General features: G+C 43.0%; 1 protein-coding gene across 2 annotated transcripts; it reads right to left on the bottom strand.

Moving 5' to 3' along the window:
* Nucleotides 1–8,824: 8,824 nt before the first annotated feature.
* LOC119163032 (uncharacterized) lies at nucleotides 8,825–20,991 on the bottom strand. 2 transcript variants are annotated; one of them, XM_075882736.1, is made up of 2 exons: nucleotides 20,351–20,991; nucleotides 8,825–9,226 (listed from the first exon to the last, which is right to left on the bottom strand). In XM_075882736.1, exons 1-2 carry the CDS (start codon nucleotides 20,356–20,358, stop codon nucleotides 8,896–8,898), a joined length of 339 nt encoding a protein of 112 aa, XP_075738851.1. In that variant the 5' UTR covers nucleotides 20,359–20,991; the 3' UTR covers nucleotides 8,825–8,895. The 2 variants fall into 2 exon arrangements, with proteins under 2 accessions (XP_075738851.1, XP_075738852.1); XM_075882737.1 differs by having other exon boundaries at nucleotides 8,825–9,121.
* Between the last annotated feature and the right edge of the window lie 3,094 nt (nucleotides 20,992–24,085).

The raw sequence follows: 24,085 nt of genomic DNA, 5'->3' as shown, positions 1-24,085 counted from the left end.
GACTGCTTTTCTCGCTCATTTTGTTTTTGCCATTCACCTTTTTGAGATCTTGTGCTCGCGTGCCTTTGCTGGAATTTGGAGAGGTGACATTTTGTAGTACTCGCGTGCATTCGCTGGAATTCGAAGAGGTAAAGACACAATGAGGGAGAAAAGCAGTCTGTGAACGATAGTTTTTGGCTAGAAAATAAACCTTACAGGAAAGCCGTCTTGCAGATCACTGTAAATGGACAGACTGCATGTCCATTCAGTCCAGGGCAGTCTTGTCTTGTCTTGTCTCCTAGGAGATCTTGGCTCATCAGGGCAGTCCAAAGAAATTGCCGTCTTCATCTCCGTCCCCCAAATGGGGGGGGGGGGGGTAGTGGTTAGAAGAAGGCGCCTAATTTCTGCAGCCCAGCAGGGAGCACGGCGCAGCGAATAAAGATAAAAAAAAAACGAGAAGGAGAAAGAGAGAGAAAGTCAAACACTGCCTTCTTTTCTACCCAGGAAATAGAAACGATGCACGTTCAGTTCGTCACACGGCGAGAGAGAAACACAACGTAGGTCATAATTCAATAATACGCACAACACAGCACAGTGCGATAACGTTGCATCGCACGTGCAGAATAGAGCCTGCAGCGCTAGGCAGGCTAGGGCGTGGGGGAGTGAAAGACTTGAAAGCACCACAGAGTGTGGGAAACATACCTGACGACGAATCCCAACCTCTCGGCTAATTATTCAGCGCGTCTCGTGGCACGTCGAACAAATCAAGCTGCCTCGATTTCCGACAGCTCTTCCTAGGCCGTCAGTCAGTCAGGCGTGTCCAAAGAGTTTTTGACGAGGGGAGCCAACAGCCCTAAAGAATTCGAAGTATGACTTTCGTGTTGTCGCCTCTTTTGACGCACCTCGAGAGCGTTGACCTGGAACAAATCAGGGTAGGTGAGGTGACTTTCCACGAACCTTACCTGCTTTCCAAACTAGTTACTGCATGCAAGCTTCCCCTGAATGGATGAATGTGTGGTTGAAGAAAAAGAAAAAGACACTATCTTTCCTTGCGAGACCACGGCTCAGTCCCTTGAAGGGAAAGGGGAGAGTGCAGAAAATAGTATAGAAGTAGGTAGGAGGAGAAGGTTTGGAAGAACGTGACGGTCATGGCTGCTAGAGCAGAAAGAGAATAGGGGCCGTCGGCAGGGCAGTCCGAGTCGTACAACTTGGAAATGTGGAGCTGCAACCATGTACGCAGATACCTATGGTCATTCGCACGAAAAAAAAAAAATTCTGGATCACCTTTCTTGGGCAAGAATACAGAAAACTAGCTAAATGAGAAAGCTTAAATAAGTAAAGAAATAACCGATAATCTAACCACCAATTGTCACCACAGCTGCGGAAGGAAAGAAGCAAAAACGTAATCCGCGACCTCGGCACCAGCGGCTACACAGAGGCATTTCTTCGTAGAACACTGTGTATAAGAAAAGACATGGGAAACACAACACCAATGGCGCCGCAACGACGCCACGTGTCGACCAAACTTGAGCTCACGGAACAGGGAACGAAGCACAATGGCAGAACACTGCGAGACCACTCGCAACATATTTGCATCATGCATACCAGTCCCGACGGCACGGTGTACAGCTCGTTGGGTTGTATTGTAGTCTTTATGAACTCCTTGAAGTGCACAAAGAGCGCGAAAGGTTGGGTACAAGGAACTTGAACATAGAAAACGACTTTGCCATCAAGTCTTTTGCAGTATGTACTGGACGAACGCAGTGACGGGTGACGAACGACAGGAATTCAGTTCTTATGCGCTTCAAAAATGACTATGAATGGAAAAGTTTTTGAATGGGAATGAAAAAATCATCAAAAACATGGGTGTTGCTATGCCGGTGCAGCAGAACTGCAAGCCTGTTGGAAAAAGATGGCAGCAATATCTCATAAAGAGACTGGAGAATTAAAAGCCTCTCTGATTGCCGAGAAGTAACAGAATTCTTCAATCACGTTACAGCTTGAATAAATTGATTTCCACGAGTGATGAAGGATCACGTATGGCAGGAACGGTGCGTTTCTGCTTCCTTCCTTCTTGAAATATGGCCGCGACAATTTTCATGGTAACCTAAATTACGCAGCCACTGTTTAATTGGTAGCAAATGACATGACAAAACCCATGATCTGTGTCGTCGCTACATTTTAACAAAACTTGAAATCCTGCCAGTTGGCGCATTGCTATCGGGAAATTTCGAGCGCTAACTAATGCCTCCACGCGACGTTCACAAGCACCCGTCCTGTATCTCTCATTCTTGTTAGCGCCTTGTTTGGCGCTCACAACTTTCCAGATCGCCACATTTATTCAAAAAGAAATTGAAGTGGCATCTCAGGGCACAAGCAGTTCAACAAAATAGAGAGAGAGAACGGGCGCTCGATTGCTCGCGAATCGTGCTGTTTTCTCGTCTTTGAAGCCACATTAATAATGAATCCGGAGCTTAGCACTCATTCTCCGTTGATTAGGTACATAATCATAGATCAAGCTCAGTGTGGATTCCGATGTCATGTAATAAAGGTAACCTGGAGTGGCACATGTGTCACAACATGCTGCAGAACCGAATTCCATGCCTTCGTACCGTCATGCTCGTTTAATACGAACGTTTGTAGATTGGACTACAGAAACAAAATGAAAAGACCGAGAAATATTTAATTCTTCCGTTCGTTAGTAATGTACTTCGTTATGCGTTTTTCTGTTCTCTGGGAGCATATCACGAGCATATCACGAGGCCACAGTTTAACAGTCGTTGAACGGTGTACTCTATAAACGCATCATCTACAATAAACTTCGTGCCAGCGCAATGCATAAAATGCTCTATTACATCGCCAAAAAAAAAAAAACGCGGATTTCACCGAAAGAAACTCGTAAACTTCGTTAGATATTCAAACGTCAAATTTAGAAATAGCACTGCCATGAACGAGATTAACTCTATGGCCAAATTTCACTGCAAAAAGCGCTCGAATAACTGCACCTTGCAGGTATGCAATATACATTGCATGAGGTTTTAGAAGTGTGGTGACATTATTAGTTAAGGTTACATTGTTTTAGCGTTGAATTAGCTTTTTAGGCACGTTTACTGTGCTTTTAAAGTTAATATTTCACCTCATCGGTAATTTAGTGACGTCATTTCATTTCCACATCTTTAAATGAGAGTTATGAATAGTTGATATCCAAGGATTTATTTAAATATATGTGACTGGTGTTTATCAAAGGACCAACCCTAGAACGAGTGCCGGGGAGGGGAGGGGGGGAGATATTAACAGTTTATAATTTGAAAAATAAAATTTTCGGCTTTACAAGCCAGAACGTCAATACGACACCAAGGCACGCCATCGTGGGAGGTTTTAAATATTCGAAACCATAGGTTGGCAAAATAAATAGAGCCTATACATAGACTCTCTCAGTAAATAGGCTTTCATCTTAGGACTCAATATAGGGCCCAGCCTATAGCTGAAATTTCAGTCACATATAGGTCACCGAAAATATTTTTCTCTCGAAAGAATTTTCGCGATAGACTGATTTCAATGGAGTAAATCAGCCCGACTTTTTTTTCGAATACACCTGAGATAGTCGACAAAACGTTTAGGACGTTTGGCGGGGAACGACCGATCAAACTTTACGTTGATAACTATCACTTTTCGTCTCCACTGTCTCTTTCTAAGTTCATGTTCTTCCTTTCTTGACATTCAACTTCACAGTATTTTAACAAATCCGCATCATATTGGTTCTATACAAGACAATAGCTTGTGGTATACACATCTTAAACAAAACTTGGCCATGCACTTACGCCCCATCTCATTGTTTTGTATCAATCATTTCAGCGTTCTCATTTCACTTACGGTATTCCCGCGTGGTTGCGACGTCAAAGAAGATGGTACGTGGGTTGCTCAAGACGACACTTTTTATTGAGTGAACATGTGCATAGGAAAGTGCAAAGTGCTCGAAATTCGTGCTTTACACAGACAGCGGTAATCAGAGCATTGGTCGTTGGTAATATGATCTGCGCGAAGGTGCGTCGCCACTTATACACGTAGCATCCATATCGTAGGTGTCTCAAGCTTATCAGAAAATTCTAAAATAATCTAGAGTGTTCGCAGACAGCTAAGCATCCTTGCGCAAGGCAACTGATTAATATGTGGTGTTTAACGTTTCAAAACCACCACGTGATTATGAGAGATGCCGTAGTGGAGGACTCCGGAAATTTGACAACCTGGGGTTCTTTAACATGCACCGAAATCGCAGCACATAGGCCTACAGCATTTTCGCCTCTATCGAAAATAAAGCAGCCGCAGGTGGGACTTGATCCCGCGACCTGCGGGCCCACCTGCGGCTCAGCAGCTGAGTACCTTAGCTACTGAACCACTACGGCAGTGCCTTTGCGCAAGACTGTGACATAAAAATACAAGCGAGCGTGGCAGTATAATAATGTTGTGATAAAATTTCAGCAGATGCAACATGTTTCACTGTGGATGCCATTTTCATACAGAACCGTCATCGGGTGGCCACGCGTTGCACGGTGGATCGACGTCTTTGGGTATTTTGAGAAGGCTAAGTTTCTATCTAAAACATACCGCGTGACGACCGCACTGACGTTGACTGTAAACTTTAGCGAAACGAAGTGCACGCTTCGGTGGGATGATATGCATATCATTAAGAAACTGTTGTGTATTCCTCAAAGGTCTAGATCCTCAATGGTGGAGCAACCCTTCTGGATGAAAGGAATATATCTCCATGTAATGTTTACAGCCAGCCTGTAGACCGCAACAACTAACGGTGTGGGCCGACATCACTCCTGTAAGTCTATTTAGTGATTTATTTTATTTATTATTTGCAAAATACTGCTAGCCTAAAAAAGGCTGTAAGCAGGAGTGGGAATACAAAGATGATATATATACATACTGCGCAAAAGAAAGCGATAACGGCATGCTTCACACTAGGTACTCTTCTACAGCAATAATATCATCAGTTATATCGATCATCACAGCAGTAGGTAACTACACTGTAACCATTATATTCTAAATGCCAGTAATACATACATGGAATAAAAGAATATATGTATTTCCTTACATATAAGGTGACGATACATAAAAGTAGAAACACACAAGTGAACATATACAAAGAAGATTAGTAAACTCGTACAATTACACAGTCGTCAAATGAGCCTGAAGTGTTGAAATGAAATCTGCTGTGGTCATGCGTTCCACGACATCGGCTGGGAGCTCGTTCCATTCCCTTACTGTTCGTGGGAAAAATGTGTTGTGAAATACATCTGTTCGGCAGTTATAGTCTCGTAGTTTTTTTGAGTGATGAGAACGTGTGATTCGCTTACTTACAGGTTGAATGAAATGATCCCTTTCTATTCCTATTTTATTATGATAAATTTTGTATAGGTACCCTAGTCTTTCCGTGTGGCGTCGTAATTCCAGGGGTTCCAATTCAGCCCTTTCCACTAACGTACTGAATTGGAACCCCTGGAATTACGACGCCACACGGAAAGACTAGGGTACCTATACAAAATTTATCATAATAAAATAGGAATAGAAAGGGATCATTTCATTCAACCTGTAAGTAAGCGAATCACACGTTCTCATCACTCAAAAAAACTACGAGACTATAACTGCCGAACAGATGTATTTCACAACACATTTTTCCCACGAACAGTAAGGGAATGGAACGAGCTCCCAGCCGATGTCGTGGAACGCATGACCACAGCAGATTTCATTTCAACACTTCAGGCTCATTTGACGACTGTGTAATTGTACGAGTTTACTAATCTTCTTTGTATATGTTCACTTGTGTGTTTCTACTTTTATGTATCGTCACCTTATATGTAAGGAAATACATATATTCTTTTATTCCATGTATGTATTACTGGCATTTAGAATATAATGGTTACAGTGTAGTTACCTACTGCTGTGATGATCGATATAACTGATGATATTATTGCTGTAGAAGAGTACCTAGTGTGAAGCATGCCGTTATCGCTTTCTTTTGCGCAGTATGTATATATATCATCTTTGTATTCCCACTCCTGCTTACAGCCTTTTTTAGGCTAGCAGTATTTTGCAAATAATAAATAAAATAAATCACTAAATAGACTTACAGGAGTGATGTCGGCCCACACCGTTACAGTAAAAAGTAACTAAATACCTCACTAGTTACTCAAATAAGAAAAAGGGGAACGTTTCACGGCTCCACGTTATATAGATACATAAAAAAGGTAACGCATTACCGTTACCGTAACCGAAAAAAACAGAACGAATGTTACCTCTGCCGTAGCTCCGGAGTCATCAGTTTTAATCAATGGGTCTTTGCTGCAGAAACCCACAATGATAATTTTAAATCTCAAATTTATGTTTCACACATACTAACCCAAGCAAGGATTATACTCAAAATGTTCAATTAACGAGAATTATTTGTACAAATGTACTGAACCTCAGCAATGTCATATAGAAGCTTAATGATGCCTGCACATGTGATGGCTTCTGACTCTACAGTGACACAGGATGAAACCATTTTTTTTTCATTGGAGCATTATACACAAAGTGAGGTCTAATAATCCACGGTATTCATGAAGAAACTATCACTGAACTCTCAAGAAATTTACAAATATCGGCCTTTTCTTGATCTTTCAGCACCTCCAATAAAGCTAGTCGAAATCGCCACTGTTGGATCTAGCCACCGGAATGGCCCGCCGCGCGCCAGTAGGCAATCACGGAGGCCTACGGAGGCCTACATTGGTGCCTTTTTATTAGAGGGGGGAGGGAATCGTGAGATGTCTTGGGGAAAAGGGGGGGACACTTACAAGTTTGTGACACCAGATGTGCCTTGCAGAGACTTAAGTCTAAAAAAATCACGTCTTGCAACACACATCTTGCAATAGCAGCCTTTTTTTAATATGTAGCAGGTTTTATTTTTGTTTATATTAGAATTCAAATCATGCCTAGAAATCAAATATACAAAAGAACAAAGGTTCCCAGCACTCGTAATTGCATTGTTCTATTGTGTCTTTTCCGGAACAAGTCGAGAGTGGCAGTTGCTATTTCGATTTCTTACACATCTTATGGGTATTGAGCACGGGAACACGCTACAAAAAGCATTGAAAAGTTGAATGTTTTAGACATACTTATCAAGCATTCTTATTTGTGACGTTTTTAAAGAGAAAATTTAATGGGGCCCACTTGGAAGGGGTGTCCCCCTGCCCTAACCAAACACAAAGGGGTCGGGGAGTCAACGTTCTTTGCAGGCGTGGTCAACGGACGCCCAGCTCGTGACCAGTATGGACTGTCTATCTGAGCAAATATTGCATTTGCTCTCATCTGCACATATGACCATCGACAGGTTTTTGTCTTGGGGGGATGCAAAGCCTTCTTTCAACTTGCATCACGACTGAGGGAGTAGGTCGTGTTGGTGTCGCTAGAGTGGGTAGCAAGTGCTGGTGGAGCTTGAAGGGTTCAAGTGTCCTTTTTGCACCACCCGCCTCGCCCACGCCCATGTGTACACTTCATTTATTGAACACCGCGCCGAGAACTAGTTGAATAAATGCGCAGATTTGTCTCCTTCCGCATCCTATACCGCTGCATAAAAGATTCTCACATTGTTAAAAGTAGGTATTTTGATTCGTTTGAAGGAAAGTTACATTCAAAGCATGACAGATACTCAAAAAAGCGGTTTCATGCAATCGTAATAAGAAAACTTGAAGCAGAGGTGCTTCTTCTTTTGTGCAGCGTACAATGTAAAAGTAAGATCAGATCCGGAAAAAGCGAAATGAGTGACGTGCGTCACTGCTTGCTCATTGTTCAATGAAAAAAGGTTTCATGAAGTATGACGTTGCCAACAACAACAACAACAACAAACTGATGTATCTTAAATTTAAAAAAAGCAAAGTGCTGCACATTTACCGTAGAACATGGACATAGATTGAAATACGCGTTATTTTTTCATGAAAGCGAAATAAAAACTACTTTACAAAACGCTTTGCATTCATCGGGATGTCGACACATCTGTGTAGTGTCATTTATGCTATTTGGATTAAAATTCCTGAATTTCAACTAATTCAGTAACCTGTGGCGGAAGAGCCTTTTGAATTTTCAGTTTCGGTTTCTGCGCCGCCGACGCCGCCGACGAAAATTGGCCGCACGCCGCCGCCGATGAAAAAACCGGCGTGCGCCGACAACGCCGCCGCCGCCGACTCTGGACGACCCCCACGCCGCCGCCGGTCAAAATCGCCTCGGCGCACACCTCTAATGAAGAGTGAAGACCCGTCCTTTCACCGACGTAGTTGCCAACATACATCCAGCATAGGACCATTCTCGGGCCACTTAGTGGCCAATGAAATGCCGTTATTACGCTAGCATTCGCTTTACGACGAATATTGGCTACCATTGGCTTGCCAATTTTTCACCGTTACTAATATGGGCTTTCTACAACTGGAATTTTTTAGCCGGCGGACTTCACATTACGCCCCCAGAACTTCCTCTAGCAGCTTATAGCAGCCCCGTACGAGCTTCGCGGTGTATACTTCAAGGCGACTGACCACTGGACGACTTGTGTAGAAGCACTACACGATTCCACTAAATCGTCCATTTTTGCTTTTTTCTTGCATTGCCTATTAGCCTCCCAACATGTAGAGCATAAGACTGCACAAGTCTAATTACTGTTTAGTTTTCTCCATACATTCTTCCTCAGTTTTGTGAGAAATTGTAACATAGGCTGTTCTATCAAGTATTAGCTAAAAAAAACATTAACTAAAATAACTGCTCCGTGCAAAATATTCTGCACACAAGCAATCTATAAATAAGAATACCAGAACACAATTTCTTTTGCCTTTATTTCTAAGTATACCAAGTCAAACCATTTATTTTTCAGTTAGGCTTTTCAAGTTACTGCAGTTCAGTAATGCAGCCCAAACTAGGAGGCGAGTTCAGCAAGGCTCTATGGGCATAGGGCTGGCCAGGGCAGCAGAGGTTGGGCGATGATTCAGAGGCTGCAGCAGGAGATGAGGCAATGACAGTGGGCTGCCCAGGGTCCTGCAAGCAGCGATTGGGCAGGAAACCAACCATCACAGGCTGTCGCAGATCCCTGCTCCGAGGGGCAGCAGCGACTGGGCTGCAAATATATGAACACATCTGTGAAGTGCCTTTCCTAACCTCCATCGAGGCCAACAAACTTCGACAGCCACGTCTTGATGAAACGCTGAGCTTTTTCAGACACCTGCATACGTAAATAGAAATAAACACCTCAGAATAAGTTCTAAGCACTGCAGTATAACACATATGCAAGCGAAAACAATGACAGCAGACATCATAATGTACTATCCAGATCAAATGCCATGTGGCCATTATGAAAAGAAATGAACAAATACTTCAACAGTCATTGTGCAAAAAAAAAAAAAATCTGCAGCAGACCAAAATATGCAGGAATAGGTTTCAATTAAAGTTGATTAAAACAAGCTTGTTTGACTAATTTACAAATAAACACCAGGTCTTTCATGATTTCTACACATGACTTACAGGGTTGCAAGCCAGGTGAACTAGTCTGCAGCTATAGCCTATGGCTGTATAAATTTGTAACAAGACACACAACCGCACGCACTTTCAACTCTGGATTATTCTTCGGCACATGTCAGCTAATACTGCACAAAAGGGTGACAGACCACCAGATAGATAACACAAGATGAAAGAATCTATGCTAACCCAATTTCAGCACTAACACTTCTCAATTATTGCAAGGCTCCTGTATCAATTTTAAAATGGTATCTCCAAAGGCTATGAAAGATGTGCTGATGTGGTTTCCTATGTTGTTCTTTTCGCGTTAAATAAACCTCTGAAATTTCATGTGCTTTTGGAGACTTGCATTGATCCGAAGTTTTGGTTTTTTAGGAGACCAGGACTGGATAGGTAGCTCACCAATAAGCAGTACTTGACAGAACTCGCGATACAATTCAGCCATTTGCGGACCGGCTGCAGGGAGAGCACGTACTTGTGGCGCTGCCGTGCTTCATTTTGGAACGAACAGCTCTAAAAGCCATTGTGCCAGTAATACTGTACTGCAGTTTAAAAAAAAACTGTCTGAAGGCTACTCTCACATAAACAGCACTTGAAAACAGAGAGAAGTTCTGCAAAGCGGACTGCATCTATGCATGTGGCATCGAAGAGACAGTGTTGTGCAGTGATGGCAACTTCCTCGTGATCATTTTCTGGTTGGGATTTTGTGTCATATGCCCGTGCGACGACGATACTACACTGCGCACTTCTGTAGTGAAAAACAAACAAATGAGTAGTGGCTGCGGCACCACTTTTTCTGGCGTCATATGCCCTGTCTGCGGTATGCATGTACGTTGACGTTGATTAGGCAAACAACTGACGGCATAGCATGGGGGGTGCCGCAGTCGTATGCTTGATAGCGCGGGATGGATTTCCGACCATAATGGCTGCATTTAGATGGGGACGAAATATAAAAAGAGCACCCGTGAACCAAAAGATATGTGCGCATTGGAGAACCCCAAGCGGTCACAATCTTGGTACGCACACTACAGCGTAACTAAGAATGATATCTTGTTGGCACATTAAAGCCTAGCAATTATCCATGTTGAACAGACATGTTCATTCTAGGCCGACACAGGCAAGCGGAAAAAACTGAAAATGCGTGTTAGGTGAACTAAACAAGTAAACATCGAAGACATTTGATACTTCTCTAGCAATGCACAAATTCCGATGTTACTTAGCCACGGCAGCAAGTGAGAAAAACGCTTACTGAATTGGCTGGCTCCATAAAGCTAAGCTTTGAGTAATCTGCTCCTTTGTTTGTAACAAGAACCCTGTCTTTTGCACAAATTAAGTTAAGCAGAGGCACTTCGACATCGAGTTTTCACTGTGAGAGTATCTTTTAAACAGCCCAGAGGCTTATAATTGTGGCCCTGCACAAGTGTTGTGGGCAATGCCCCTTTCCTTTACACGCAACCGTTTACAAAAAAAAGACTACCTGCCTATCGTTTCATTCACTACACGCAGTGGCACCAGATAAAGTTTGGTGGTGATGGTCAAATGAACGGACGCATGAAAACTTTGTTAGTCTTGAAGTTCACTACTCAACGCTCAGCGGGCCAGATAAAAAAAATGTTTACAATGCCGTTTGATATAATATGCTCGTTTCATTTCAAGCAAAACACCATTTAAACTCGACTGTTTCGCCCCAGCTTCCACTGGTGGCTGTCTTCACTATCGAATAAATATAGCAGACATGTGCCATCCGGTTTAGAAACGAGCCCAACACCACTAGAAAGGAGAGCAAAAGCAGAATTTTGCTCAGCTGATCGCTTGCATGCAACGCTGCCTCCTTTTTCAACGTTCTCCCTTTCCTCTATATGTCCTCCTTTTTACATACTGTTGCACTTGAATACGCAGCAGTACCACCAGTGCCCTTTGGTTTTTTTTAGAGAAATATATTTCTTTAGTGCACAGGGAACCTTTCAGAAGGAACATATAGCAGAGAGATAGGACAGAGCGTGCACTTACAGCCACATTTATTGCACAGATGGCGGGAATATATATACGGTCAAGAGGGCGAGGAGATCACGCACAGAACAGACAAATGATGGCACATGCGCCAAACCACCTTATTCTAGTCTTAAAATGACAACTTAACTAAAAAGATACTTGTATTCATTATCCGACAGATTGGCAGGTATCTTAACAGGTAGTTAAGTTGTCATTTTAAGATTGGAATATGGTGGTCTGGCGCATGTGCCATCATATGTCCTTTCTTCTGTGTGTGATCTCCTCACCCTCTTGGCTGTATATAATTTCCCGCCATCGGTGCAATTAAATTGGTTGTAAGTGTGCGCTCTGTCCCATCTCTCTGCTATATCTTCCCTCTGAAACATTCTCTGCGCACTAAGTAAGTATATTTCTCTCAAAAAATGCAATACCAACCAGCCCAAGTAGCCACTCCTTTGGTTTTGTTACGGCGATGCGTGCACGCACCATCTCTACCAGCCGCCACTCTCGTCTGCGGGAGCAGCTGAGAAGTGCGCGCTCTCACCGCCAGGGTGGGCGCGGAACTCCAGCGCTGGTTCCCTATACTAGCAACGTTTAGGATTCGGTGGTGCGGGTTCCGGAGAAAAAAGCCTTTGAGAAGGATAACTTCAACATAGCAAACTTTGAACGACCCCTTTACCTGGGATGAGCGACAGAAGTCAAACCTGGTAGGCACATCATCAGCACTATGGGGAGGACCCTAAAGAACCGGAAATGACCGGACTGTGAAGACACAATTTTGTACTCAATTGAATCCACTAGGCAAACAAGGCATCTTTGAGGTAAAACATCTTGATTGAGAAGGTACATGTATGAATAAATTTTCATACAACTGTGAGGTTGCTTGAACAGAAACCAGTTGTAGATAACTCAAATGAACTTTTCATTGTGTAAATTTGTGCTAGCCTTTTTTTCTCAATCATATTCAGCCAAAAACAACGTTGTCACAAAGCTGCCCACACGATGTAGAGTCATTTGCCCCACTTCAATAGAGCCATTTGTATTGAAAATTGGGATCAGTAGAACACTCCGTAGTGCGAGGGAATGTTTTATAAACGTTCTGCCATTCTTCATTTGTCTTTATATTGACGATTCTCCAGCAAGGGAAAAAAAAACATGAAAAATCTGTCACAAAGTAACCCAATTTCATGGTAGTACAGGTCTTCGACATCTAAGCTAAATTCACTGCATGTCTTCGGATCATTCTGCCGCAGAAATATCACGATAGTCCCTGAATTGGGCACAAGAAAGGGATCATAATAATGCTATGCCATGCCCCAAAAAGAACTCATGACTGCGGTTAAGTCGCTAGAACAAGAGGTCAACGACAAGGCCAAGTTCAATGAAGTGATAGGACTGAAATGCCAGTGAACCTCTGATGTTTTACTTGAATAAAATCAAATATGGCTTCAAAGCAGTGTTCGCAGTGACTCGTGTTGCACCAGCAGTTGCAAATATTTTCTTAAAGGTACACTAAAGAGAACCAATGCCTCAGTTTAGACGACTTACACGCTGCACGCCGAGACCTCTCATGCCACAAGTTCATTATCAGAGGAGAAAATTAGGGATGAAGTTTATTTTTATTTTCTGATGCTCAAATTGTGAAAATGAATTGTACTTTTGCAACATTGGCTTGATGAATATTCCTGAAACTTCGTATCTTAGGTCCATCACACCAACAGATAACAGTGTACTTAATTTTGATGAATTAATATTTACATAAGACCCAGTCCACGTCTTTGAATTTTATGATGTCACCTGGTTTCGTGCGAGAAGATCAAGTCAGCATCTCCACCCACATTTTCTTATCGCGCATTATCTCACTTACGAAGCATCGTTTCGCGGTAAGGGTAGTATTTCCTGGATTGAGAAATTGTACTTGACTAATACGCGAAAAATGTTTTTGGTTTTAGTGTCTTTAAAAGGTGTACCGAGACAATTTTGAGACATCGCAAAAGGGACAATTTTAGTTTCCTCGGTATGCAAGTAGTATTACCACTTGCCACACAATAGTCAGCCAGCGTGCATGAGATAGTTACTTTGATTTTAAAGTTTTTGTTCCAGAGTATTGGCAAGCAATGGAGTGGACATTATCGTGACGCGTCAACAAGGTTCCTCCGAGTTTGCAAACGGAGTTTCCATGCAGCCTGAATCACAGAAATCACTGTCATGGTCAATAGGGACAATGCACTCATGGTTTATGTGTACCACGAGCAGATCACTTTTCTGCCATTAGTACGTAGCGGATTACCAAGTTCCTGCAACGTCACACTGCCTTATCATATCACAAAGAAGCCACCCACTTGATATCGAAATCGATAGTGTCTTTTAAAGGTAGAGGTATTAAAAACATATGCGATCCTCTCCCACGCAACACAAACTACCTTCTTGAGACCAATCGTCTTCTATAGAACAATTTCTAAATATTGAAAATTCGTCTCAGTACTCCTTTAAGTGATGCCAACAAGATGAATCAAGACAGCAATATCAGATGGTTTGGCAGTATGTATTTCGGTACATGCACGATTACCTGATCAATTGTGAAGCGAACAATATAACGAATGAATGATAGATCACAGCCGGTCTATAAGCGCGCGCGCGCTCCGTGCTTTTATGGCCTAAGCAGCCGCCGCGAGTAAAATATAGTTGTTTTATTACAGTGTCAGTGCACTCCGCATGAGGGCGTCGAGAGCCAACTCTTCAAAACGCATTTTGCCGCATATATGCGGCAAAATGCGTTTTGAAGAGTTGGCACTGCTTTGTAAATCAGCTGTCCCCGGCCACTTTCTCGCGCCAATTACTTTTCAATTTGTAGGAAGCAGTGAGAGTAGTAGAGGTGTGTGTTGCACAGCCTGCATTTTTTGGCACGCATGCATTGGGTAATGAGTACGAACACGCAACGACACAAAATATTTCTTTAAGGCTTGAACACATTCTATTCGCTGAATCCGAAAATTCTTGAGGCTCGTGTGATTGGATTTATCATTTAGGTGCAAGTTAAAGAACTCCACATGGTCAAAATTCCCAGAGCGTTCCACCACGGCGTCTTTCATAAACATATCAGTGAACTAACTTCCTCAAATAAAAATCCTTGACAATAACAGTTGATTCTTGAGCAATACATTGAAGATTCACTGCTGCCTGTTCGGAAAGTGTGGAAGAGAGTCACGCAAAAGCGTCGGCGCTAATTACTTCTGAAAAGTTGCTCCAGATTCTTCTAGTTAATTGCATAAAAATGTTAACGGATCGAAATGACATGCCGTCTCGCTTTGTTTACAAGCCCACACAAAAGCATTTCTGGTTAGAAACAATGTCACTATTTCAGCTAAAAGCATCACAACAAAGTTTTGCCAACAGTGCTTTTTTTTTCTTCAGGCGCAATGAAAATATATTAGTACTGATGAGGACATTTTCTCATTCTCTAACATTATATTGTTCACGTGCGTCTCTGGCGAGCCTTATTGCATATGAAAATGTTTCACATTTTTTCATCGGCACTGAAGATTGCATCTGGGATTGTGCGGGCTTGGTTTTTTTTCTTTACTAAAAGGACTTTCCAAAACTGCATCACTACATGCTCTTTCATGTCTCTAAATTTTGTGTTTTCATTTTGAACAATTATTATTTTCATTGACATTCTTATTACTACTGCTATTACTCTTGCTATTGCGAGTGCTATTCAGACCTACTTGTGAAAAAATAACGGCATATTCACGGTGTGAATGATGATGAATGGGCGAAGCTCCGGAGGGATTCATCGGTAAACTGTGAATCTTCCGTGTAATTCGCCCAGTCGATCATCATGTAAAGACGTTAGAAACGCTGTGTGTGTATATACACAAATCAACTTTTATTTGTTCTTAGACGATGGACGGCTTGCGATGTCCCTTGCCTCGCGCGCTCGCACATCGGGATTCTGTCTGCGAGCGCGCGCTGCTGCCGCCTTGCGCTCTCTCCGCTGTGCAGCCTTATCCATCCGGCGACTCCGAGCGCGCGCCAACAGCGAACGGATTTTATTACAACGCTCCCCCTAGCGTACGTCGCCGCACTAAATCGAACGATTGCCTTCAACCAATGACACGCGCCATATGTGACATCATTCCTATTATACAAGATCTCGCGTCTTTCATCAACTACAAGTACCGCTTTCTAGTTTATAACATCTTGCATCTTTTCATCATCAGATACAAGTACCACCATCTAGTAAACACTACAAGAAATAAACGAGAGGTGGCTACATACAGGAGACGGTACCGCCATCTAGTGAACACTGCAAGAACTAAACTAGAGGTGGCTACATACAGGGGACGGTACCGCAATCTAGTGAACACTGCAAGAACTAAACTAGAGGTGGCTACATACAGGCTACAGGGGACGCACAACCCACGCCCTAAGGAGCTTCGCCCCTAAAATAGTGACCATCCCTCTTATGCTTTTACTTTCACCTTTTTGAAGTACTTTTTTCAATAAGCACGAAATGTGATACCTTGAACAAGAATGTGCAAAATTTATCATTATCATGGGCACTGGCTGCCAGCATATGAATTCGAAGTAAACGTTTCCAAAGCTATTTTTCTCAGAAAAAAAAAAGATTATGTTGTCTGTCATTTCCTCTGCCAGTTTGTGACGGATCTTGTGGCGGAGTTTTCTGAACCCGACGCACAATGGTACATGCGTGCAGAATGGAATATTTATCAATTTACTCCTGTCTTGAAGTATCAGAAAGAGGTGTCATATATGCTTCCTCTCATGTTTCCATTGCGTTGGTACCACCAGGAAGTGCAACAGTAGAAATGAAGCTGAGCATTATTTGAGTGCGCTAGCCTTTTTCTCCAATGGACGGCGGCGAGTTAGTTTGGAAGAAGATTGCGGCAATAGGTAGAAGCACAACCTCCTTCCTGTACACAGGCCGCAAAGAAAGCAAGCGTGCGCCTCCAGACCGGCCGCAGGTAGATACAGTCGGGACAATATAGAGAAACAATTGCTTGACTTAGATGAACAAACTGTGGTCTGAGAACTCTAATGCTACAAGTTTCACTGTCATCATTTCATTAATAATGAATAAAAATCAAGGTCAAAATTTTAATGTTAAATTTCGCGCTTAAACATTTCCCAAGGTGCGACAGCTGAACTAGAATTTAGAGCAATTTTCAAAGCAGCAAAATGTTACTTTTGGAGCACTAAAACTCAAATTTGGAGCAGGTTACAAGCGAAAAAAAACATTCATTTTTTTACCACAAAAGACCGAATTTCGAGCAGCTTGAGAAAGAAGGCTTAGATTTAAATATATATATATATATATATATATATATATATATATATATATATATATATATATATATATATATATATATATACGTGCAAGCCATTTAACATTCCCTAAATCATGCACAGTGATTATGAGCACTCCTATTTCAACATATAGTATTTTGTTTAATCACCCCACTCGGCAAACAATCATGAGGCCCACATTAGAAGTCACCAGGCCTGTCAAATCGTTTGAGAATTCAAATGTGGATTTCCCAAGACGGTGGCCATGAGATTCCTAAAACTGGAAAAAAACTGATTTTTTACAGCTGTAGAGATGTCATATTGTACTCCAAATAATTTTGCCAGTAACTTTTCCTACTCACAAATATGTGGCATATACATACATCAGTCATTGAACAAACTGTGCAGTGTCTAGAGACTACAACTATAAGCCCCTTCTAAATATTATACCGCTTTTCCGCAGGCCACCCATGTACTATGGCGAAGGTGGCTTAAGCAGTGTTTTTGCACAGGTTAGAACAAGACCAAAAAATTTTCAAACCACAACCCCCCCCCCCCCCTCCCTTCATTTTTTTTTCATGGAGGAGTACCAGATAAAGTAATCTGGTCAAACCATTGCTAGACCAACCCGCCAATGGCACCGGATATCTATCGCATATGGTGTTGCTATGGCAACTGACGTCACGGCATGAACTAAAGCTGGTAGTGAACAAGCTCGATGTGCTGAGAGTTTGTACACTTCCAGCTTTAGTTCCTAATGGATCCTAACATGCCATGGCAGCACTTGCTGACTAGAAAATTCATATTTCCAACAAAGTGTTGCTGGCTACGGCAACACATCTTTTGTGTTGTAGTTGCGTTGTCCCGCCAGTAAATATATCTGCTGCGGTCAGCAGACCGACAGGCACGCGGCGTTGTAACTTCATCTGGTTGATAGAGTTTCGCGAGTGTCTTGAACTAATAAGCAGCTGTCTTACACTGCGGTTTATGGTTAGGGTCTGCCCGCATAGATTGATGATGCAAACTACAAGTGGCTAAAGTGGTCTCCATTTCTCGCTCAAATTAGGGCAAACGAGAAAATTTTGAGGCTGGTCGGGCATTTTGGCGCAGCGTGGCGCCATTTAGGCAAATTTTATGGTTTTGGCACAGCTCGGCGCACAAATGAGAAATTTTATCAAATTGACGCAATCAGCGCAGCTGTTGCACCCCTGCATTTGAGCATCACGTAGCAAATTTCAAAATGTCTTTTTCGTATTTTCATGACATTGGCTCAATGAAATTTTCCAACTATCGTATGCTAGGTCTAGCACCCACTGAACACAATGTTCTTCATTTTTAATGAGCAGAAGCTATGTGGGGACCCCTCCAGTAGACGCCTTCAATATTTCCTACGTCACTGTGTTTGGCACGGCAATATTAGTAGAATCTCCACCCAAATTTTCTTCTTGCATGTTTTTTCCGTTGCCGAGCATCATGTCGCCGCAAGAGAAAGTTTGTCGGATAGTGAAATTAGAAGTACTAATATGCAAAAAATTGTTTTGCTCTTTAGTGTCTTTTTAGAGAATGGAAGTGTACTTAACTTTGCGACAAAACTGCCGCAGGAATTAAACATTCAGTTTTTAGACCTAAGGCTAACGCTTTACTCAAACTGGAGAGAGACAGCTAAAACTAAATTGGGAGCAGTTTCTGGAGCAGCGAAATTTCAATTTTGGAGCAATTAGAAGCCTTTACTAAGTTGTCCTGGGAGCTTAAAAATACCCATGTTTAGCAACTTGGGGGCACCAGTGAATACTTTAATTTGCTTATAATACACACTACACTGAAACAGATTTTGAAGGAAGTTTTTGAACAGATGATCGCTAGGTATGAACTGCCCTACTTTTTTACATACCACACCCGTGACCTATCTAGCCCTCAAAATACGTAAAATAATATCTAAAAAAAGGTTTTGTTGAAAGCTAGGTTCCGCAGAGACAATTAAAAAGAACACATCACACTCGAAAAGAAATTAAATAATTGTGATTGCACAAGAATCTTAGTGACGTATGAGTGATTGTTCGCTTAAGAAAAAGCCTGACATGACAGCGTCAAGAGCTTCTAACAAACAGAAGCATGCTGCACTGCCGTTCGCGGTCACCTCATGCAGGACCAACTCCAAGAATGCAGCGTGAGATGCAAGAAATCTTGCCGCATAGACTATCTCATAAAGCATGTGCATATGGCACTAAGTGATGAGCGAGTAATACTGATAATGCCTCTCCACATGAGCAACCACGTGTTATTATAGCACAAGTTGGCCAGTGTTGATATTTTTTCAATATCTATAGGTCATCATTGTCCATGAAGAACTCCCAACAATACATCGGCTTGCGATTGCTGCCCGTGCCGCTCCGTGACTCGCGTGAATTGCTCGCGCACCACAGGTTAAAAAATCTCTGTATTACGCAAACAAAACGCTGATTTTAGAGAGGCGGGTTTTATTGCAAAAAAAGGAGAAAAGAAAAAAAACGAAGTCACACGCCACCAACCGAAACACTGATTGAGATAAGTCACAAGCTCGTGTAGCCCAGGGTCGGCACGCATGCAGCAACACCTCTATAAGCACTTGTTGCGAGTTTCGATTACTAATGAAGCAGTGGCAAATTGCCATCATTGAAAACTGTGTCAAGTGATTGCCGATGTGTAAGGATTCACGAATAAAGCACCAAGGTGCCCGTTAATATCGTTTACAATGGTTTGAACACTCGCTTTGTCACCACGGCTTCGCATCTAACCAAGTGTTTCTCTCTACCTGCAAACATTGATGTGCGGATTTCACTTGTGAAGGCTTCTTTAAATATAAAATGCAATGAGAACTCTCGCCAGTCTAAATAAATTAGTAGCTAATGGGTGTAAAACGGGAATAGGCTGCACACATTCTGCCACTCACGGAACCCATTTTGAGAACCCATGTGCACGTGCCAGAGCATCCGGGAGACGCGTTGGATGCAGGGAAAAAATGACTCCACGTTTACAGTTACTCGCTCACAGCAAACACGTACTCGTAGGTGACCACATGCAGCAGTGTCAACATGAAAGCCACAGTGCCTGGAATGCGCTATGCACGACAGAGAACAGGAGAGTCAACCCCACTATGCTTGCCACCAAACTCGGTGGTTTTCGCTAGCCGACAGTGGCACTATAGAACACACAGAATAGCTAGTAGAAGCAGCTAGCTTGATGCACGGCAGCACATTTTTATGAGTCACGCATATTTGCTAAAGTTTAAAGATTATGGCGGCACCATGGGAGCCTTTGTCACCAGAAATGTGGAAAGTAAAAAAGAAACACAATTGGGTGCATCTTATTTGTCAAACTCGCCATTTTTCCCCCACTGAAGCTGAAGTCGGCATCAAAATTCTAGCTTTCGAGGCTGTTTCGGAGCAGTTCGGTGCAATTTTCCTGATTACTATGCTTTTAGAGCAGCTTGGCGCAAAAAAACAGAACTATATAAAAAATGCGCAATGTGAGCAGCTGTCTCACTCCTTACCAATGCATGCGTGCTGGCAGTACAGGCCCAGGTCGCAACAGCCTCGTTTGCCTTACACATTAGCTTATTCCAAAGTGATCGAAGGTGGATTGGCTGACTCTTTGGTACAGGAGGCTGTGTGCAAGTCATGTGTGCACAAGGTAATGAGCAGTGTTTATGTTCAGATCCAGAGGTTTCCAACAGCAGGGTTTCCAGATTATGCGGCCACTAGATCCTGCAAAAAGGTGGTGAGATGGATCAAACATTTCAGCAAATGCGAAGTCTGTGAGAAAAATAATGAAAGCCACTTTAGCCTGCTGCCCTACGTTCAAGTTCTTTATTAATACAAGCTCTTATTAGTAAATGAAAATACACAACACTTGTTAGACTTGTTCACAAGATGGCACATAATTAAGAGTGTCGCATCCAGATATGATGTGGCAGTGGCTCTTAAGAAGCTGGGCAGCACTTGCACACTTGTTAAGCTCGGGTCCAAAGGCAAAACCAAAAATAAAGGTGAATGTGATCAGACACACTGCAGCTCCTCCATTCCTTGTGTTACAGGAGTAGTGTACAAGATTCCTCAGTCATGCGCCAACAGTTGTATTGGTCAGACTGGTAGGTGCATGTTAGATTATGGGGGCACCAGAAGAAATGCGAAAAGAATGGTGAAGATCAATTGACGCACGTCCTAACGTGAAAGACCCTTTTCTTCGATTAATGGAGGTAATTGCTCGCCGCTATCCAGTTTAATTGTGATTAGCGCGTAGTGATCGAGACATATTGTCGTTTTATTCCTATGTTTATGTTCTCATTATGTTGAATAATTATTATTGTCATTATTATGCTTATTATGTCATTTTATTCTTATTGTTGTATACTAAGCTCTTCAGCTGAGAAAAAATACACAATCATTATTTGGAATTTTGGTAGTTTGTGCTTATTGTGGGTGGGGCCCTGTAAGCGACGGAGGCTCGTCGGCCGGGTCCCATTTACAGGTACGCGCAAGTCGCGCTTAATTCGCTCCATCTGCTTCGATAAAGCAGCCTTCCAAGCGTACATAGCTGTAGCATATCCGACATACCCCGATTAACCAGCCTTGGAACGCTTATTTATCACATGTATACACGAGTCCGAATGATATGTCTTGTGCTGACGCAGCTAGGGGAAGCGTAGCGTCCCCCGTCGTAGCGTGCGGTCAACGCGACACGATCAGCTGAGAGAGAAAAAAAAAGAAAAGTAAGGGGGAGGGGGCGGCGCATCACCTCCGGCGACTCTATTCAGTTTTCTCCGTCATCCCTAATACTGAGACGCGATATCTTAATCGCACAGCTGCGCACACAGCAAGAGAACGCGCCTAGACTTCTGCTAGGAGCGGTTCATTCCGTAAATAAAACGAATTCTGTAATGCGCGGTTCATTCCGTTAATTAAAACGGCCTCTTCATTGCGCAGCAGCGCCGCGCTCGACCTCTGCTAGGCGCGGTTCATTTCGTAAATAAAACTAATTCTGTAATGCGCGGTTCATTCCGTTAATTAAAACGGCCTCTTAATTGGGCATCAGCGCCGCGCTCGACTTCTGCTAGGCGCGGTTCATTCCATAAATGAAACAAATTCTGTAATGCGCGGTTCATTCGGTTAATTAAAACGGAATTAAAACGGCCTCTTAATTGCACGGCAGCACCACGCTCGACTTCTGCTAGACGCGGTTCATTCCGTAAATAAAACGAATTCTGTAATGCGCGGTTCATTCCGTTAATTAAAATGGCCTCTTAATTGCGCAGCAGCGCCGCGCTCGACTTCTGCTAGGCGCGGTTCATTCCATAAATAAAACGAATTCTGTAATGCGCGGTTCATTCCATTAATTAAAACGGCCTCTTTATTGCGCAGCAGCGCCGCGCTCGACTTCTGCTAGGCGCGGTTCATTCCATAAATAGAACGAATTCTGTAATGCGTGGTTCATTCTGTTACTTAAAACGGCCTCTTAATTGCGTAGCAGCGCCGCGCTCGACTTCTGCTAGGCGCGGTTCATTCCATAAATAAAACAAATTCTGTAATGCGCGGTTCATTTTGTTAATTAAAATGGCATCTTAATTGCACGGCAGCACCACGCTCGACTTCTGCTAGGCGCGGTTCATTCCGTAAATAAAACAAATTCTGTAATGCGTGGTTCATTCCGTTAATTAAAGCGGCCTCTTAATTGCGCAGCAGCGCCGCGCTCGACTACTGCTAGGCTCGCTTCATTCCGTTAATTAAAACGGAATTAAAACAGCCTCTCAATTGCACGGCAGCACCCCGCTCGATTTCTGCTAGGCTCGGTTCATTCCATAAATAAAACGATTTCTGTAATGCGCGGTTCATTCGGTTAATTAAAACATAATTAAAACGGCCTCTTAATTGCACGGCAGCACCACGCTCGACTTCTGCTAGGCGCGGTTCATTCCATAAAAGAAACGAATTTTGTAATGCACGGTTCATTCTGTTAATTAAAACGGCCTCTTAATTGCGCAGCAGCGCCGCGCTCTACTTCTGCTAGGCGCGGTTCATTTCGTAAATAAAATGAATTCTGTAATGCGCGGTTCATTCCGTTAATTAAAACGGCCTCTTAATTGCGCAGCAGCGCCGCGCTCGAATTCTGCTAGGCGCGGTTCATTTCATAAATAAAACGAATTCTGTAATGCGCGGTTCATTCCGTTAATTAAAACGGCCTCTTTATTGCGCAGCAGCGCCACGCTTGACCTCTGCTAGGCGCGGTTCATTTCGTAAATAAAACGAATTCTGTTTTGCGTGGTTCATTCCGTTACTTAAAACGGCCTCTTTATTGCGCAACAGCGCCGCGCTCGACTTCTGCTAGGCGCGGTTCATTCCGTAAATAAAACGAATTCTGTAATGCGCAGTTCATTCCGTTAATTAAAACGGCCTCTTAATTGCACAGCAGCGCCGCGCTCGACTTCTGCTAGGCGCGGTTCATTCCATAAATAAAACGAATTCATTAATGCGCGGTTCATTCCGTTACTTAAAACGGCCTCTTTATTGCGCAGCAGCGCCGCGCTCGACTTCTGCTAGGCGCGGTTCATTCCGTAAATAAAACGAATTCTGTAATGCGCAGTTCATTCCGTTAATTAAAACGGCCTCTTTATTGCGCAGCAGCGCCGCGCTCGACCTCTGCTAGGCGCGGTTCATTTCGTAAATAAAACGAATTCTGTAATGCGCGGTTCATTCCGTTAATTAAAACGGCCTCTTAATTGCGCAGCAGCGCCGCGCTCGACTTCTGCTAGGCGCGGTTCATTTCGTAAATAAAATGAATTCCGTAATGCGCGGTTCATTCCGTTAACTAAAACGGCCTCTTAATTGCGCAGCAGCGCCGCGCTCGACTTCTGCTAGGCGCAGTTCATTCCATAAATAAAACGAATTCTGTAATGCGCGGTTCATTCCGTTACTTAAAACGGCCTCTTAATTGCGCAGCAGCGCAGCGCTCGACTTCTGCTAGGCGTGGTTCATTCCGTAAATAAAACGAATTCTGTAATGCGCGGTTCATTCCGTTAATTAAAACGGCCTCTTTATTGCGCAGCAGCGCCGCGCTCGACCTCTCCTAGGCGCGGTTCATTCCGTAAATAAAACGAATTCTGTAATGCGCGGTTCATTCCGTTACTTAAAACGGCCTCTTAATTGCGCAGCAGCGCCGCGCTCGACCTCTCCTAGGCGCGGTTCATTCCGTAAATAAAACGAAATCTGTAATGCGCGGTTCATTCCGGTAA

Source organism: Rhipicephalus microplus, unplaced genomic scaffold (assembly GCF_043290135.1).
Source record: "Rhipicephalus microplus isolate Deutch F79 unplaced genomic scaffold, USDA_Rmic scaffold_13, whole genome shotgun sequence".
Classification (NCBI taxonomy): Eukaryota; Metazoa; Arthropoda; class Arachnida; order Ixodida; family Ixodidae; genus Rhipicephalus; species Rhipicephalus microplus.
Note: the sequence above shows the minus strand (reverse complement) of the source record. Positions and strands in the feature narration are given on the sequence as shown.